Source organism: Prunus dulcis, chromosome 1 (assembly GCF_902201215.1).
Source record: "Prunus dulcis chromosome 1, ALMONDv2, whole genome shotgun sequence".
Lineage (NCBI taxonomy): Eukaryota > Viridiplantae > Streptophyta > Magnoliopsida > Rosales > Rosaceae > Prunus > Prunus dulcis.
Genome location: NC_047650.1, coordinates 19253966 through 19274315, shown reverse-complemented (window position 1 = coordinate 19274315; position 20350 = coordinate 19253966). Strand labels below are relative to the sequence as shown.

The following is a 20350-nucleotide window of genomic DNA, read 5'->3' as shown; positions in this document are numbered from 1 at the left end:
CCAAACTTCACTTTGTTCAATGGAGAAGACCCCCATGCTTCATTAGTTGAGCATATAGGTAGATTCTCTGTCCAGTGCATAGCCATAGAAAATAACCCTCTGTTAAAACTGAGGCTTTTTGGAAATTCTCTCTCTGGACAAGCCTTCACCTGGTACACCAGTCAACCAGCTAATTCTATTCAAACCTAGGAGCAAATGGAAAATGTTTTCTATGACTACTATTTCAGGATCCAGCCAGAAGTCACCATCAGTGATCTTGCTGCCCTCAAACGGAATGAGGACGAGCCTGCACAGGACTTCATAACCAGATTCAGGAAGCTCAAGATGAAATGCCGAATCCCTTTGGAAGAGAGACACTTTATCCAGATGGCTCAAACTGCCCTTAAAATCTCTTTGTTAAAGAGATTTGATGGGATGCTATTTGGAGATTTGGCAGAGCTGGCAGACAAAGCATCTAAATACGAGGAGCTACTCAGGGAAGAACAGCAGAAAAGGAACTTTTCCAAAGGCACATACTACAGAACCCCTTCTTCTTCAGTACATCTTGTTGAAGTAGAATAAGAAGAAGATAGAGAATGCTCAGAGGAAAGAGAAATTGCAGTAGCAGAGATGGCAAAGTTGAAACATCCCATCAGCTGCAAGGCTGTTACAAAGCCACCAAAGGACCATCAGCCACCATCGTTCATAGGAGGGTTTGTTCCAAACAAACCAACACAGAACAAGGTGTATTCCTTTGATCTAACCAAGGTTGATGCTTTGTTTGATGAGATGCTACCACCGAAGAGAGACATCCCACAGGTTGCCCAAGCCGGAAGAACTCAAGGGCAGACAATATTGCAGATGACATAACTCTTGGAACCACTCCACCAACAGCTATGTTGTTTTCAGAGATGTGATACAGGAAGGAATAACATCAGGAAGGCTAAAACTGGCGAAGAAACCTCCCTCAGTTACAATGGATCCTTTTCCCCAATCCCAAGTCAACATGGTCAACTTAAATTGGCTAGAATAGAAGAGAGACAAACCAGCAACAGAAGCCAGGTCCAGCAGAGGCAGAAGAGTCACAGGGGAGACTAGTCAAAGGCCAAAGGCAACCATTTCGGCTGGGGTAGTATTGTACAGCAAGTGCAAGTGTGAAAGTGAGTTAGAAGTGACTCTGGATAGGCAGAAATAGCCCACACCTAGCATTTTTGACACTATATACGGCCTGCTCAACGCAGCAGATGGATGACAGTGCAGCCGAAGAAAGAAATACCAATTAAAATGCCTAGAAATGACAAGCCCTTGGCAACTATCATAAAAGACAGATGGTATTCTGTTGGAAAAAGCGGTAGACCAACTCCGGGGCTAACCAAAATGCAGAAAAAGAGAGTTCAAAGGCAATACTGCACCTTTCTCAAAAACAGGGGTGACACACAGGTACTTTTAGAGACCAGTTCTGCCAGAAGAAGGAAAAGTCCAGAAGTAGCTCCTCAGGCAGAACAAACAACATATCAGCCACAAGAGCTGATGAAGATAGAATCTCTAGGCAGACCTTCTATCCATCTTCCCTCATCCTCAGTCAATCGGCTTGAACCCTCACAAGTACAAGGTGAATCCGAACCTATTCTAGTGGAAGGACAAGAAGACTGGACTGAAGAATACGAAGAGGAGCAGTTGGAGTATCAACCATCTGCAGACGACCAGACTGGGCTCCTCGAAACAGGAGAATAAGATAACTGGACAGAAGAGTATAGGGAAGAACAAATAGAGTACGATGGAGAACTAGATGAAGAAATTGAGGCTTTTGGTGCAGAATTGGAGAGCCTATTACAGGGTGATTTAGGCATTAATATGGTGTTCATCTTGCCAGAAAAGTTCAGGGCAGCAGAAAGGCAAGAAAACACTCTGGAGGGAGACGTGTTCTCCCAAGAAAGTTTTGAGTGCAAATTGGCTGAGGTAGAGGAGGTAGCTAATGGCTACTGACAAAACAGGCGAAACTGCCATAAAATTGGCTGCATAACAGCTTTGTTTTTCCAAACCAACCAAAGAGATCTCTGTACATAACAGCAAACTTTGGGGGTATTCCTATTCCCAAAGTAATGGTAGATGGAGGTGCCGCCATTAATCTTCTGCCTCAAAGATTGCTGCGCAAGATGGGCAGAATAGAGAAGGATCTAATTTCGACATGCTTGACTGTCATCAACTTTGATGGGGCATCACTAAGACTCATGAAATCCTAGATGTGGACGTCATAGTTGGAATCAAGGAGCTGAAGATTGCATTTTTTGTGGTAGACACCACCTCTACCACTTACAATGCATTGCTTGGTAGGGACTGGATCCACCAAAGTCTATGTGTTCCCTCTACTCCACACTAGCAATTAGCCCTTTGGAATGAAGAAGGATTCATGGAGATAGTAGAGGCTGATCCACGGCCATTTCTGCCCTCTGCCATGTGTTTTGAGGGAAGGTATTATCATGATGACCTTGGTCCTTTCACCTTCCTTGGAGTCAACCAGAATGGCCGCCCCCATGATGTCACGGCCCAGAGACTCATTAAAGATGGTCTAGCCAGTTCTCTAGAGGACTGGAATAGACCTTTTGTTCTAAAACTCCAGGACTCTGATGTTTAGTCTCAATCAACAAGAAAAGGATCGAGCTGCAACAATCCCATCCATTACAAAAAGGAAGCTCTTTATGCAGAATCCAGCCATAAGAGCACTGAAGAACATGAAGAGATTTTACAAGAGGAAGTACTAGATTTTGCACCAGTATCACTAGATGACTCTTTGCCAGAAGTGAAAGATCCATTACAGGAGATAAACTTAGGGACAGATGAGGATCCAAGACCCACTGTCATTAGTGCGCTGTTGAAAGAACCACTCAGGATTGAAATCATTGCACTTTTGCATGATTTTATAACTGTTTTGCTTGGCATTATCATGAGATGCCTGGATTAGACAGAAAACTGGTAGAACATAAGCTGCCAATCAAAAAAGGCTACCTTTTTGTCAAACAGGCCAGAAGAAGAATGTCTATGGAAACAGAACTGAAAGTCAAGGAAGAAATAGAAAGACTGGTCAAGGCAGGATTCATCAAACTAGTCATTTATGCTGATTGGCTAGCCAATATTGTGCAAGTTATGAAAAGAAAAATAGGGGCAACTAGGATCTGTGTGGATTACAGGAATCTGAATGAAGCATCTCCCAAGGATGAATATCCTATGCCAATGGCAGATATGCTAGTAGACGGAGCTGCTCATAACCAAATGCTATCTTTTATGGACGGCAATGCAGGATATAATCAGATTATGGTAGCAGAGGAAGACATCCATGAGACAGCCTTCATGTGCCCAGGACATATAGGTGCTTTTGAATACACTGTAATGCCTTTTGGCTTAAGAAATGTAGGAGCCACTTATCAAAGAGCAATGAATTCTGTTTTCCATGATATGATAGGGCATTCTCTAGAAGTGTACATAGATGATGTGGTGATTAAATCTCCAGATGAAGGAGATCATGTATCAAATCTAAAAAGGGCATTCCTAAGAATGAGACAACATAAATTAAAAATAAATCCCAAGAAGTGTGTTTTTGGAGTTCAAGCAGGAAATTTCTTAGGTTTCTTGGTCCACCAAAGGGGCATAGAGATTGACAAAAATAAAGCAAAATCCATCATAGAAGCTCCACCACCTCGAAACAAGAAAGAGTTGCAGAGTCTTCCAGGAAAAATTAACTTTCTAAGGAGATTCATATCCAATTCTGCAGGAAAAATCCAGCCTTTTTCCTCCTTGCTAAGATTGAAACAGGAACAGATGTTTAAGTGGGAGGAACAGCACCAACAGGCTTTTGAGAAAATCAAACACTACCTCTCAAATCCACCAGTTCTGTCCCCACCAAAGAGAGGCAGACCGCTCAAACTCTATGTTTCTGCATCATAAGTGTCCATTGGGAGTCTGCTAGTTCAAGATAACAAGGAAGGAAAGGAACAGGCAGTCTACTATATGAGCAGAACTTTGACAGAATATTCTGCAATTGAAAGACTTTGTCTAGCCTTATACTTTACTGCTGTGAAACTCAGACACTACATGCTGCCATTAACCATCTACATTATCGCCAAGACAGACCTAATTAAATACATGTTAACAAGACCAATGTTAAGACGTAGAATTGGCAAATGGACTCTGGCTTTGACAGAATTTGCTTTCAGATATGTTCTTCAGAAAGCTGTCAAAGGACAAGCTGTAGCAGATTTCCTAGCAGATCATCTAGGGGAAGAGACTGAAAACATGGATTCTTTGGATATAGCAAATGCAGATCTGTTGACTAGAGCTCATACTTGCCTTAACAATCCTATATGTTGTCTATAGATTAAAGACTGATGTAGCCTCTGGGGTAGGGATTGTTTTGGAGGAGCCACTGGGGATCAGACACTGTTATTCTTTCCAATTAGATTTCCAATGCACCAACAACAGGGCTGAATATGAAGCTTTAATCTTTAGCCTTGAGATGCTAGTGGAACTAGGAATCCAATCTATGGAAATCTTGGGAGATTCTAGGCTTGTGTTAAAGTAGATTGCTGGAGAATACAAGTGTCTAAATCCTACTCTAGCTGTCTATCTAGTGGCAGCCAGGAATCTTCTGACAGAATTCAAGGAAGCTACTTGGGAACATATCCCGAGAGAGGAGAACTTTGCAGCCAATGAAATGGCTCAAATAGCAACATGGATACAAATGCCTAAAGACTGTATGCAAAGGATCATCAAGGTAGGAAAGAAAAGTCTACCATCTGTTCTGGCCAGAGTAATGGAGATAGATGTCAATTCTGCCATAATCACTGAGGATGACTGGAGAACTCCCATCATAAACTACTTACAGTACCCGACCCTATCTTCTGAGAAGAGAGTCAGAATGGCTTTAAATTACCTTATGTGGAATGGAGATTTGGTCTGAAAAAACAAAGACGAGGTACTTTTGAGATGCCTGGGAAAGAAAGAATACATGAAGGTCTGGGAGAAACCCATGAAGGAATATGTGGAGCTCATCAAGATGGAAGAAAAATGTGTTGGTTAATTAGAAGGTATGGCTACTTCTGGCCAACCATGATGAATGATTGCATTGACTATTCCAAGGGATGTGAGGCTTGTCAAAGGCATGGACCAATCCAACAGGCTCCTTCAGTTGCCATGAATCCAGTAGTCAAGCCATGGCTATTCAGAGGATGGGCAATGGATCTCATTGGCGAAATCTATCCAGCCAATAGCAAACAACACTGTTTCATCACCGTAGCTATAGACTATTTCACCAAATGGGTGGAAGCCAAACCTGTTAAGTCCATTACATCTCAAGAGATCATCACCTTCATAGAATAACATATTATCCAAAGGTTTGGCATTCCAGAATCAATCACAACAGACAGGGGATCTTCTTTCATATCTGGAGAAATGCTAGATATGGCAGAAGCATTCAAATTCAAATTACTTCAATCCACTCCTTACTATGCTCAAGCTAATGGACAGGCAGAATCAAGTAACAAGTTGATCATCAACATTATTAGAAAAATGCTTGAGAAAAATCCAAAGCAATGGCATGTGAAGTTATTAGAAACTCTGTGGGCATATAGGACTTCAAAGAGAGAAGCAACTGGCATGGCCCCATATGCTCTAACTTATGGTCATGACGCAATTCTACCTATGGAAATAGCAGTCCAATCTCTCAGAATTGGTCAACAACATAATCTGACTGGAGAAGACTACTCTCAAGCCATGTTGCTAGAACTGGAAGGATTAGATGCAAGTAGAATTAATACCCTCAACAAACTCTTAGCAGGAAAACAGGCTGTGTCAAGGGCCTACAATAAAAGAGTTAAAAACAAGAGTTTTGAAGAGGGAGAGATATTCTGGAAAGCAGTTCTGCCCCTTGGAACACACATAGCTGGTTATGGAAAGTGGTCACCTACATGGGAAGGTCATTTCATAATTAACCAAATCCTTGGACCCATACAGATTACAGGATCCAGATGGAGAAATCCATGTAGCACCAATCAATGGCAAATGGCTGAAAAAATTCTATCCAACTATGTGGGATTCATAGGCAGTACAAATAGATCCTGGAATTGAAGGAGAACAAGATAGAATTATTGTTTGAATTTTGTTCAGGACCGGTGCTTTTAAATTTTTTTGTGTTTGATCCTTGCGTTCTTTTATTTTCATTTGAATTAAGAAGAGATTGAAAAAGAAAAAAGTTTCACCAAGAACAGGATTTACATTAAATATAGTCATTTTCCATGACTAAGTTTTATTACATTCAAAATCTAAAAATTTTATTCCTAGTTTCCTAAGAGTTTCTTGCAATCCGGCCTTCTTGGTAGAAATTTCTTGTTAAAGAAGCATCCCTTGATGAAGAGAGGCCTCAGCAATCTCCAATGCTGGCCTAGAAGCTGCAACCATGTTCTGTACAAGAAAAGTGGCCTTGGTCTTGGTGCCCAGTCCAGCCCCAAGTCTATTATCCCTCTCCCTTAGCACAGCCAGCTACTTCTGGAGTTCTTCAATTTCTTTTTCCAGCTTGTCAGCAGCGGTCCTGGCCGCCTTATAACCCACAACTATCTGGTCCAGTTTTGCTTTCTGTTTCGCATAATCGGTCAAACTAGCTTCATGAGTAGCCGTGCAAAATTCAGAATCTTTGAAGGAAGGCTTAAGGTCTTCATATCGAATGTGAAGATTGAGCACCTCTCTTGCTAGGCCTAGGCTGAGCTCAAGGATAGGTCTAGGAGCCATGTTCTCCCTATGCAACAGGTCCAGATCATTAATCAGCTGGTCAACGACTTCTCTATTCTCATCCAAGTCCAGCTCTGTTGACTGCCACATTTTTATTCTGTCCACTGCATCATCCCCTACTTTAGACTTGGCCTTGCCTGAAGTAGAGCTGAGCTACTCTAGCCTATCCAGCTGAGCATCTAGATCCATGGCTTCAAATTCTACCAGTTCTAGATCAGCAAATGGGGCCGTAGTAGGTGAACTAGGGATGGAGTAGATAGGCATCTGCTAAGAAATGATCTAAGTAAATTCCATGCTAAAATTTGAATAGGAAAAGAGTTAAAGACATGATGATACTCACAGCCACAATAGGAGGCTTGAGAGGACTGGTCACCACAGCTAAAGTCCCAGCAGTTCTGCCCTCTTCCACCTAGAAAGAAGAGGACCTCAGTTAGGGAAATAGAAGTAGACAGGACTGTGAAAACCAGACAGAATTAAGAAAGAATAGGAACTACCACATATGCTTGAATAGCAGTAGAGTGCTCTGCATCTACATCATCAAAAAGAGCCAATTCTAAACTAGTGGGCTCTGCTCTCTGGGTCTCTTGCTGTTTCTTCGCCAGCACAATACTCTATGCTATTATTTCAGTGGGAATTTCTTCCTGTAGAAAGACAGAGCTCAAGTCAAAGGGGATGCAACACAAAAGCCAAAATTGTGCCAAAAGAAAGGATCTCTTGCTATAATCTCACCTCTTCTTCTCCATCTTTTGTTTTCTCTTTATCTCCTTTCAAGACCTCCTTCTCCTATTCCACGGCTTCAAAAGCCTCTCGCAGCTCTTCATCAGTCTCTGTGGTCTCACTAGGAACTGCTGCAGGCTCTTCTTTCCCTCTTATTAGGAGCTCTCTTTCTCAATCTTTTTGCCTTGGAAGGAGGAGGGGAGCTTTCGACTGCACAAAGGAAGAAAGTCAGAAATAGGTGCAGAACTTATCAAAAGGGGTTGACAGAATTGAATACCAAAATTTTACCTAGGAGATTAGGCTGGACAGCACTGTCTTGAGCCTGAGTGACTTCTTTTCTTTTGTTTTTTCTGGCAGAAGGAGTCGCCTCAACCCTTGCTTTTGCCAAAGTCTCATAATCATCCTCCTCGTCACCAAAAGGAAGCTCCAGGTCTCCAACAGCAATAATAGAAGTAACTACATAAGAAAGGAAAGGGTTAGCAGACAGTCCAGCAAGAAACAAGCTAAAGAATAGAGTTCGAAAACTTACCAACCACTTCCCCAGCTTGGACATCTTGTCTCCCAAGATTGCTTGTCATGGAAGGATCTGAGACAAATGGGCAGAATGAAGTTAAGACACATCTCAGAGTACAGAAATCCAAAACAAAGGAGTAGAACCAGCAGTTTTACCTTCAATCACTTGAGCATTTATGCCCATAACCAGCTGCACTATGAATTTTTTAGCTTCTGGTTCTGCCAGAACAGTCCCAGCATCCCAAGTTGCAAACAGCGTCTTCACAGTAGAACTAGCATCTGACAGACCAGCAAACCAAGCTTTCCACTAGGCATCAAACTCACCAAAATTGCAGGAGTTAGGCTCCCAGGATGGATAGAGGGCGTCCATGCTATTGGTAATCTTGTTCACCGAGCACGTGCAGTCCTTGTGCACATCTAGATCATCTGAATCCCTCCACGAAGTAGCACGATTGCAACTTCTGTTAGATTTGAGAGGAATGAGCTGGGGATAGCCAAATTGCCTGGCACAGAAGTTGGGATGATAGACTTCTGCTCCCAAATGGTAATTAGGAGGCTTACCCCCACCAAAAGGCATATCCTGGGGCAGCGTCATGCTCGTAACCTTTTTTTGAAATCAATTTTTGCTTCTTTTTCTTCCTGTTCCTTCTCAAAGAGTCTGTGTCCAGACTGGAACCAAGGGTATGGTCTTCTAATTGAGTAGCAGACCTTTTAGTGCAGTGCCTAAAAAACATAAGGTATTCTTCAATACAGCTCTTAGGCACCTCTCCGACATCAAGGGAGCAACCATAACCTGGTCTTCAGGCAGAACAATGTCCGAAAATCGGAGTTCTGGGAAATAAACCTGCAGCCAAAATCTGGATCATCCAGAACGCGCCAGGAGCAGATATATTCAGTGGATTCTCCAGAGTGGCGCTGCGAAGGTTCTTATACAGATGAGCCAGAATTGTGGGGCCAAGCCCCATATCAGCATGGTTGTGCAGAGCTTCTGCTAAATGCTTGTATTCCAGCAGAACTGCTGAGGAGCGGTTAGGGAAAACGAACCTGTTCAACCAGTATAAAAGGAACAACGTGTGCTGCTGATCCCTATCTTTTTCAGTGTTAAACTTTTTCAAAAAATTGGAGAAGGAACAGTTCTGGTTGATCGTGGCAGCAGGAATGGGGAAAGGCTTGGCCAATCTCTCTCGATTTTTCCCTCTATGGTGGTCACCAACAGCATCAGCAGGCCTCCCATGGGGCCTGAACCCAAATAGTTGAGCCAAATCCAGCAGAGTCGGAGTCATGGGACCCAAATAGAAATCAAAGGTATTGCTGGCGGAATTCCACAAGCACAGAGTACCAGCCAGCAGATTCTCATCTCTTTTGATAGAATTCTTAGACAGAATGATTGCGTCGTAAATTCCAGCCTTCTTCCAGTAAACTACATGCCTCGGGAGAAGTCTGTGAATCCAATCAGACCACTTCACTGCGCTGTTCCTCACTTCACTCGAGGGATATGAACGACTCAAGTTCTTAATGACCCAAGTATAAGAAGCCAGAGCCATAGAAGCCAGAGCCATTTTGAAAGCACAGAGGAGCCTCAGCATCTTCCTTCAACAAATCGGCCATTTCTTCAGGCACAGAACCAAACCGTGAGGACCCAGAACAAGTGTGTTTTCAAACAGATGAAGGACGTTTTCATCCAAATTCTTCCGTGCATATGGGTGAAGTCTGCTACGAACCTCGATTGCGTGTTGATCAACCCCATCTCCAGTAAGATAAGCAGGAGATCGTGAGAAAGAAGAGCTCTTGGCACGAGTTTTTGGGGAAGACATTTTTCGTTTCAGACGAAGACAGTGGAAATATAAAAATGAGCAAAGGATCAGAGGTTTTCCGTAGGAAAATAGAAGCTGAACCATAGTTGAATTTTTAGATAAACAGGAACAGGGTTCTGGAAAATCTCATAAAAAGTTCGAAGAAAGATCGTGGGAAGTGAAGAAAATTACCCAGATTAAAATAGCCGTTAAAAATACCCACTTCCCCATGAAGTCTAGGTGAATAGGCAGACGTGCGCTAGTGCAACGGCAAGAAATGGCGCGCATCATCAATGGGCCAATCATTAAGTCTGGAACAGTTTTAAAACGATTCAGACTTAAGGGGGCAATGTTTGGGCCTAAAAAGAATTTGCATGCCAGCCCACTTCTCACAAAGGCCCACAAAACAGAAAAGACGGAGGACTGAGCTTTTATTCAAAAAAAATAGAGAAAGCCCAAAACCAAATCAGAAGGCCCATGTCTTTTACAAAATGGCAGAGTTGTAAAAACGTCAAGATTAAAAAGCAATCTGCCACTGAAAAGGCAATTGAAAAATTGAAAAAAAACTGGATTGGGCCCAGCTCTCTCACTGATCTCAAAACAGGAGTGCAAAGTCAGCAAACTTTTTGGAAAGTATCAGAACCCACGTGACTACCTGACTTAGAAAAGTCAATAATTTCAACTATCACAAGAGAGTTGATTGGTAATTAATGAAAGCAGGTCATTAGCAGAAAAATTCGGTAGACATCATTTCCAAAGGACAAGTAGGCCATATTTTCTAAAAAAGATAAGTGGGAAGCAGGGAGTTGTTCAAATAGAAAAATCAAAACTAACCATCACAGTCTAAACTCTTACAAGGAGCAGTTAAATTGGAAGAAGGGTTAGGATTTCTTTCAAGAAAAACAGGGAAGTGATTGCCTTAGGAACTGACTATTGAGGGCTTATCTGCCAGAATTGATAAAACCCCTTTTTCTTTGCATTTAAAAATGAGAGATCTTTTGAGAATTTTTGCCGCCCATTATTAAAAGAATTAGGAACCCTACTGCAAAACATTTCTTATAAATATAAGAGAGGATGAACAAAATGAGGACAATCAATCAGACAATCAAAAATCAATCAAAGACAAAAACTCAAAATGATCACTTGATCTCAAAGAAACTTCAAACAAATTGAAGCAACCAAAAGCTCACTGAGCCATAAGAGAAAAGCCAGTTACAAATCAAAACTTTCCAAGTTTCAAACTTAGAGAAAAAAGTCATTCAAAACGAGATTTCTCTCATTGCAAATTTGGTTCAGCAAAAGCCAAAACAAGCAGAGTCTGGGTTTTTACAAATATGAAAACCTCAACAAATTTATGGAGAGCCCTGATCAAGCAGAACAGGTATCACAGTGCAGTTCCAGCTCAGTAGTCCTCAAGTCGAGTCACTTCTGCCCCTTTCAGATTGAAGATGCCGCAATTCTGTCCATTCAAAAAGACTTATAGGGCTTGAAATAGATTAGAGCTCTGCCAAACTCGAACGTTGGTATTGATTTACAGCTGAAACTTGACAGTTGAAGTTGCTGACAGTCCAGTCTAGCACAAGCATCCCCAGTCCAGCCTGGATCAGAAGCATCTATCTAGGCAGAAATGAAAGTTCAGCCTTCTTTTTGTCTTCTTAGAGTTGGTTTTTCCCTTTTGAGTTATGTAAAAGGCAGTTCTGCCTAAAAACAGTTCATTTTCTCATCATTTATTCTGGCAAGAACTACCAGTTTTATACTGTGAAAAAATATGAAGTCCTCACCAGTCTGGGGCAAGAAAAGAACTTACTTGGGAGACATTCCTCACCCAAATTCACAACCGCTTGGTTAGAAATCAGTAACTTGGGGCGCAAGTTATCTATTTTTATAGTCTGCTAGGATTTCTCATTGCTAGTAGTGGCACGCTCGCACACTAAAGAACAAACATGAAATGGGTGAACAGAGAGAGAGAGAGAGAGAGAGAGAGAGAGAAAAGAAGAAAACTAAGAACAAGGAGAAAAAGAATAGGAGGAAGAGAAGAAAAATTCTATAAGGTGAGTCAATTTCGAATTTGTGACTTTTAACTTTGTGTTTGTGTGTTTCTAGTTCCTTAAAGAGTATTTTGAGTCATTTGAGAGGGAAAAATTGAATTGGAGGAGTTTGAACCTTTATTTTTGGGTTGGGTGGATAGAGCAATTTTTCAAGTGTGGGTGTTGTTGATTTTGGTTCCATTTTGAGTTTTTGATGAGTTCGATTGATAGGTATTAAGTTTAGAGGTGTTAGAATGGTTGAAAACGACTTTGAACCAAATCTGGAAATTTGCATTTTTCTGGAAAATTGCAGTCTGTGAGCCTCCGTTTGGCTCTCTTTTTCTCCCAATCCTTTGAGTTTTTAGGAATAAATATGTTGGGTTTTAAACTAGACTTGGCAAGGAACAAAAAAAATTTGGTTTCGTCGAATTTGGTTGAGTTTTGATGCGTCAAACACAGGTACAAAATTTGAAAAAAATCTGTTTTCTGCAGAAAAACCAGCCACGAGTCCAACGTTGGAGCTAGTTTTCTCCTTCTTTTTAGCTCCGTTTTGAGTATGGTTTGTTGGGTTAGAAACTAGAGAGAATAAGCTTCAAATACACTGCAAGTTTTCCTGGTTTCGTTAACTTTAGGTTGGTCAAAACGTCTCACAAATTCTGAGTTTTTAAACTGAAAAAAGGGGAAGTTGCAGGATTTTTGGGGAAGATGATGAACAGTAACCGGCAGCCAGCGACGCCATATTTTTAGTCCATTCGACTCGACTTCTCGATCCAAGTCTGTTGGTATATGTTTTGAGTCAATCCGAGATGGTGCAAAGTATGGATTGTTATGGGGCCCACGAGACCCCATATAGTAACTTTTGGATAACGGGTGTAGTTGGCCTTGTTTTGGCGTTGACAGGGCATATGATTGAGTTTTAGATTATTTTGGACGATATTTGGCCAATTTGGACCCCGGGTTGGTCCTAGGGGCATTTTCATGATTTTCACGCAAAATCTTTGAAATGCATAATGACAGGACCTGACCCAAATTCCACTTTGGAATTCGAGTCGAACCTTGTGCGTGTCTGAAACCTGGTGGTTGCCGGACACAATTGACCAAAATGCCCTTCTAACCAAAATTCCATGAAATGTAAGTACAACTTCTGCCGAAAATCCGGCAGAGTCTCCCCTGTAAATTGAACATTTCCCATAAATTCCACCTATAAAACAAGCATACATGTTTATATATAACCCAACTGCCATCATGCATTAGATTATATTCAAGCAATCAAGCATTATATCATTCTGGCCTCATGCCTTAACAACCTGAAATAAATCACTATTCTAATAAAACTCATCTCAACTTCCAGAACAACAATAGTACATTAGAAATCTCAAACACTCCAACTTGTGGCTGCACCATGTACATTAGAAATCTAAAACACTCCAACAATAGTACATTAGAAACCCTTACTGAGAGATCAAGCCACACATAGTTCTTTCCCTTTAATACTGTAATTGAATATCTTATTCATTCATCATATTGCCATATGTTTCGCAAATCAAACTGAATTCTCTCCACCTAGGCGTACCCCCATTCATAATCTGTTAATTCCATTAATACCATCAATTACATCCTCGCAGGCTTCGGAGAAGCCACTTCTATCCGAGCCGCAATCCTCGCAGGTTGTGCCGCAATCCTCGTTGGCCGTACCTCAATCCTCGTAGGCCTCGGAGATACCACTTCTATCCGAGCTGCAATCCACGCAGGTCGTGCCACTATCCTCGCTCCACACGGTTTAAGGGTTCTCAAAACACGTGGGGCATTATTTATAGATGACACTATTTCAAAGAAACTAGGGGGTACCCTCGTGGTGGGTTTGAAAAACCATATTCCAAACTTATATCAATACTTTCCTTTTATTTCCCAATCTATTTCTTGGCCTTTATATCAACTTTACAATAATTTGAATCAGATAACTCATTCTCGATGAAGGCTCGTTTACATGGTCCTTCTCAAACGATATAACTGCCTCGGGAGACTCACTGTCAACCGAGGGTGCAAACTGCCTAAACTTGGACAACCGGGGCCTGCAGGGCCCATGACTTCCTATCACAAATCTGGGAGTCCCTAAAGGTTCCAGTATGCCTAGGACACATGTCCCGAGAGTTTGGTCTCGATCGGACGGTCGAATTACTCACGATAGCATGATCGGACAGTTACTGTAAACCTAGCCCTAGGGTTGGCATTGCCAGAGTTACCTAGATCATCAAAACCTATACGATCCTGGAATTACCTAGATCAACATATATGAAATTGACTATGATCCAACGGTTCAAACGTATCGAACCCAGAAATCGCACATTAGGTGAGATCCGTTCGGGGTTCAAACATTATCCGAGTTGAAATCCACGAGTACCTACACGCTCGTGACAACAAGGGGATCGCTTTGGCACACAATGCCCCTCTGCTATAGTGCCCACGCGCTACCACACTAGCTGGAAGCGCGTGGGTGCCCAAAGCGATAACGCTTCGCATGAAAATCTCAAAATCATGGCTCAAGACTCCTACCCTAGGTGTAACACCCTATTTGGGACCACTTTTGTTCTGGGACCTACCCCGGAAAATGGTCCGAAGTGGCCGGAATCGAGCTTGCAAAACCGGCGAAACTTGGGATTGAAAAACAATCCTTATAAGCTAGAAATTTCTAAAATTCTACCTAACCATCAGCTAGAGTATGAAAAATAGGTAAGAAAGCATACCTCACTCGACTGAATTGGTGGCTAGAGGAGGGAGATCGAAGCCGGGAAGTTTCAAACCAAAATCAGCCTTTCCTTTCGATTTTCCAGCAGTTGGAACAACCGTTGGTGGATCTCGCCTGGGTTGGACGTCGAGACCTAGCCGGTTGTTTTGGGTCCGGTCCCGTGGCCTACCGTGCAGCATGGCAGCTGTTATGGTGGTTGATGGCGTCAGTTAGAAAAACCAGACGGAAGGGGAGGTCGCGACAGAGGAGAGAGAGAACATAGAGTTTTTAAAAAATTTGACTTTTCAAAATTATAATTTTGCTTCTCATCCTATTTTGATCGTATTTTCTTCAATGCTACTCAGATTTGAGTCCACCACCTATCTACGGACTCATATCAACATGCTCTACGCAACGGTTCAAGCGAAATCCCCAAATTCTCCCCAGTCAAATAGTCAACTTTTATACTAATAAATATTACAGGGGCAAAATAGTCTTTTATCTGAATAAATTAATAACCAAAAATTTATTTAAGACCGGGATGTTACACATAAGGTTGAGGTTGGACTTAGGTGAAATAAAGTGAAGACTACTCAATAATAATTTGAATTTGAATTTGTTCAGGAATTAGATCAAAAGTGTAGATTCAGCAACTTCGAGAATCTCCAAAGGGTAAATTTGGTATTTTAGCTAGTTGGACATGAGGTAGGGTTTCTTGATTTCCCGATGATTGGGCTGTATCACTTTTAATCTTGGTGCTTATATATGATATTATAAATGTGAATATTATTGTTGCTTTACTCGGTGAATATTATTTGATGTTATGTGAATATTATTATTGATGTTTCTCCATGGATATTATTTTTTATGTTGGATGAATATAATTATTCATGTGAGTAAGCCTGATATATATTGTTGTTATTATCTGTATTATTATTCTGCATAGATAAATGAGGTTTGCACTGCATTACATATGCATCATAAAGACAGTGGTGTTTAGGGTGTGTGTGTGTGTGTGTCGTTTGAGGTATATCTAAGGGGTGGGAGAACGCCTTAGATATATCTGAGTAATAAAAATGTGGAATAAATTCAAGTAATGGGAGCAGGGCTTGAACATGTTGAGGTGATGGGAGCACGGCCTCTAATGAAAAGTGAAAGTTGAGAAATTCGTAAACAAAAGAAAAATGGGTTAAGGGATGGATGGGCTTTAGTTCATATTTTAGGGTATTTGGAGCCACAGTGGTAAAACACATTGTATGGGACATGCAGGCTTGTTGCCCTAAGGTATGAATTAGTGGGATTAGAAGGGAGTGAGTTCATGGCATCACTGCATATGCAAATTTATTTATCTAGTATGGTTGCATAATTTCTGTATCTTTTGTTGTTTGATGCATGACACTTTGATTAACTGTGATAGTTGACCTTGAGGGGTTTGACGGTACTCTACTAGGCATTAGAATGCTCATACCCTAACAGATTGTGCAGGATTCAAGGTGAAGTTTAAGGAAGCGGGTTTTAATCAAGCTACTAGGTTTTTTGTTATCGACTTGTGTAATTAATATTTGTAAGTAGTCAGCCGTTTGATAAAGATCTTAGTGTGTATTTAACTACAAGCTACTGGGACTCTGACTTTATGTTGTTAAGTAAATTTGTATTTATTTGTGGCTCTTTTTCTCAACATATCATGGTTGTAGAATTTTATTCTTATGACTATGGTATGACTCACACCATGATTCAGGAATATTCTTTATTTTCGAATCGGTTTGTGATATTTGTTGTGATGAGGATATGTTTTGATTCAAGATTTGATTGGTGACATATACAAAGTTTTTATTTGAAGATTTTTGGTCTTAAAATACATCAGACCAACTAGTCTTATATTAATTGTCCATATGATCTAAAGACAACTTAATATTTAAATTAAAATATAAATAATTAAGTATACCCTATTTAATTAATATAAAATTCAAACAGAGCAAGCACTAGCAGGCAAGCCAACTCCACAGATAAAACCTTCAATTTAGCAAAATTTTATTTATAACTCAAAAGACTTATCTAAGCATAAGATAATTTGTAGACCGCAAAATCAATGAATGCCAACCCGAGTCCAAAAACCAGAGTCCATAAAATGCATAAAAACCATTAGGATCATCATAGAAATTCAACAATTAAAAAAAAACACACACACACACACACATTTTTCTCATAGAATGCCAACCTCGGCAGCCATGGCGTCATCTGAATCTCTCAATGGGTCTTAGTGGTTGGGTGGTTCTTGGTGATCAGGCTGGGGCTGATGGAGTTTTTATTTATTTTTATGTATAAAATATTTTTCATATTTTTTATTTTAATTTTAATTTTGGGCCTGATGGTTGTCATAATTCAATATATCTTTTTTTGTCATTTTATATTAAGATAAATTTGTAATTCAATAAATAATTTAGTAGTATGGTGTACTCAATTAATTTTAGGGTTCGTTTAACAGCACCCTTACTAATATGGAAGATAAGAATTTAATTTCACCTAATTTACAGAAGGTCAATACCTAAAAAATAGGATAATTTTACAATCATGCACTAAATAACCTCAAAATTACAAAAGATGCCATTATTAAATGCTGCCAAATTTTACTATTTCTTTTAAACTCAATAACAACTGTCCACGTTCAATACTGGAATGTCCAAAACAATAGCAACCCAACCAAAATTCCCACATGAAATCACAATCACGCCCACAATAGCTACGAAATTCATGCCCACGACATTCCCAACCGCTCCATCTTCCAATAAATGTCCAACTCCTTCACCCCACACTTCAAGAAAAAATACTCACATACTCAAACCTCGCAAATTCACTCTTTGAAAATTCACTCCCTAAAAATTAAAGAGCACTCACAACATATTGGTTAAGTTATGATCCCAAAACAGATTGGTTAGAACAAGATGCTAATATCTACAGTTACATAAACAGCAACTCTAATTAAATGAAAACTACAACGCAACACTTGTCTAAAAATTTATAGAACAATCTCCACATAAGAAATCATAAACTAAAAAGGGATGTTCATGGCCTTGCAAGTCTTCTTGTTGTCGCCTGCAACACCGCACCGACTACATTTTAATGGCTACCTTCCACAAAATACTTGATTCTCTTCGTTGGCGGTCTTCATGTTGGTCTCTTTGTAATCAGAGGAAGTACAACTGTACCAACTACACTACCTAGTAAATGAACAGCAACTCTAATTAAATGAAAACTACAACGCAACACTTGTCTAAAAATTTATAGAACAATCTCCACATAAGAAATCATAAACTAAAAAGGGATGTTCATGGCCTTGCAAGTCTTCTTGTTGTCACCTGCAACACCGCACCGACTACGTTTTAATGGCTACCTTCCATAAAATACTTGATTCTCTTAGTTGGCGGTCTTCATGCTGGTCTCTTTGTAATCAGAGGAAGTACAACTGTACCAACTACACCACCTAGTAAGTAACATCCTAAAACAACTAAAAACCAACTACATAACAACAACTATTAAGGAGAGACCTAAACCAATCAAATCAGCAACTAAAAAACCAAAACTTTCATGCCACACCTTGTAAGAAACAGCCAAAATCAATAAAATCATAAAATCAAATTTGAAATTGCAATGCAACACCTAGTAAACAACATCCCAAAACAACTAAAAACCAAAAATTACATGACTGCAACTACTAAGAAAAGACCTAAACCAATCCAATAAACAACTCAAAACCAAAAACTACATGCCAACAACAAGTAAGAAACAACATAAAACCATCAAATCATAAACGCAAAACAGAAATTGGAATGCAACACCTAGAAAGCATTAACCTAAAGAAATCAAAACAACAAGTCAAACCAAACTAGACTTAATCAACAACGAAAAATAAACAAATAATACCATAATTATAAAGGAACAACAGATTCTAAGTACTCATATCTCAACAAAAAATTCTAAAAAAATCCCCAACAAAATAGCACCTCTAAACTCAAATCTTATCATACAAGGCAAAAATGAAACAAAATGTACATCAAAGACTTCAAAAATCAAGTTCTCGAACCAAAACATAATTATGAAATTGATATAGAAAATACATACCTCACCTGAAGAAAAACATAGCTTCACGTGAGAAGATAAGATCACACCATAACAGTAACAACCCGGTCCTTAATTAATTTTTACTTATTAATTTAATCGAGAAAGAGACTAAAATACCCTCGGAATATTTTATTAGGCTTAAAGTTGACTTTTTTATTGGGAAGGAATTTGGGAATTTCGATTATGCTGTTGTGTAGGGCGCAACGAAACGAGTCCATAGACACGTAGTGGGCTCAAATCGGAATTATAATGAAGAAAATACAATTAAAATTCATTGAGGGGCAAAATTTTAATTTGCCATATCATAAATTTTAAAACTCTCTTCCTCTCTCTGCGCGCGACAAACCCCCCCTTCCCTTTTTCTGGTTTCTTCCCACAGCCACCATTCACGACCACCCCAGCCTTTGCCACCAGTGTCAAGGAAACCGGCCTAGCTCCACCGCCAATCCCAGCCCACCCAGATGCCGGCAGTCGTCGAAATCTCGCCGGATCAAGATCGAAATTGCCAGTTTTGACAGAGAATTTCGCTGGCTTCAATCTCTCCCCTCCGGCAACCAATTCAGTCGTGTAAGGTACAGATTTTCGACTATTTTTCATGCTCTAGCTGATGGTTGGGTAGGATTTGAGAAATTTCTAGCGTCAGTGGGTTAATTTTGCATTTAGGGTTTGGCCAATTTTGAAAGCTCGATTCTGACCATTTTCGCTTGTTTTTCGGGGTATGCCCAAGAACAAAAGTGTCTCCAAATGAGGTTTTACACCTAGGGTAGGAAACTTGGCCCTTAAATTGGAGAATTTTCCTGCGATCGTTATCGCTTTGGACATCCACGCGCTGCCAGCGCGTGGGCACCGTAGTATAGGAGCATTGTGTCCCAATACGATCCTCTAGTTGTCACGAGTGCATAGGTGTGCTCAGATTTCAATTTGGACATCGTTTCAATCTCGAACGGATTTCGCCTATTGTGCGATTTTCAGGATTGATATATTCGAACCATTGGATCGAAACCAAATTTGCGTATAGTGTACCTTGTATTTCCAAGATTGTATAGAATTCGATGGATCGTGAAATGGAGTCTCGGATACTGCGAAATCGCGAACCCTAGGGCTAGGTTTACAGAAACTGCCCGATCATGCGATCGTAGGTAATTCGACTGTCCGATCAAGACCAAACTTTTGGGACATGTGTCCTAGGCATATTGGAACCTTTAGAAACTCCCGGATTTGTTATCGGAGGTCATGGGCCCCGCGGGCCCCGTTGACCAAGTTTAGGCAGTTTGACCCCTCGGTTGACCGTGAGTCTTCTGAGGTAGATATATCCCTTGAGAAGGGTTAGAACGACCATGTAAACGAGTCTTGACCGAGAGTGAGTTATATGAGTCATGTTACGGATTGAGTATGGATAGTTATTTATAGATTGTTAAATCGTACATATATATATATATTGATTATAGTTGAGAATCAATTTATCAGAAAGTTGATATAAAGGTCAGGAAATAGATTGTGAAATAAAGGAAAATATTGAGATAAGTTTGGGATACGGTTTTTCAAACCCACCACATGGGTACCCCCTAGTTGCTTTGAAATAGTTTCATTTACAAATAATGCCCCACGTGTTTCGAGGATACCCGAACCGCATGGTGCGAGGAATGCGGCTCAGGCTAACCAATGGTCCCCTAAAGCCTGCGAGGATTGCGGCTCGGATA

At 40.5% G+C, this 20350-nt stretch overlaps 1 protein-coding gene across 1 annotated transcript; it reads left to right on the top strand.

Moving 5' to 3' along the window:
- Positions 1 to 5433: 5433 nt before the first annotated feature.
- On the top strand, positions 5434 to 6099 carry LOC117615986. The gene has a single exon (XM_034345185.1). The coding sequence runs from the start codon at positions 5434 to 5436 to the stop codon at positions 6097 to 6099; it is 666 nt and encodes a 221-aa protein (XP_034201076.1).
- The last annotated feature ends 14251 nt before the right edge of the window (positions 6100 to 20350 follow it).

Excerpts from the sequence above, each read along its gene's own strand:
- LOC117615986 (XM_034345185.1), top strand. The coding sequence starts at position 5,434 with ATGGCAGAAGCATTCAAATTCAAATTACTTCAATCCACTCCTTACTAT.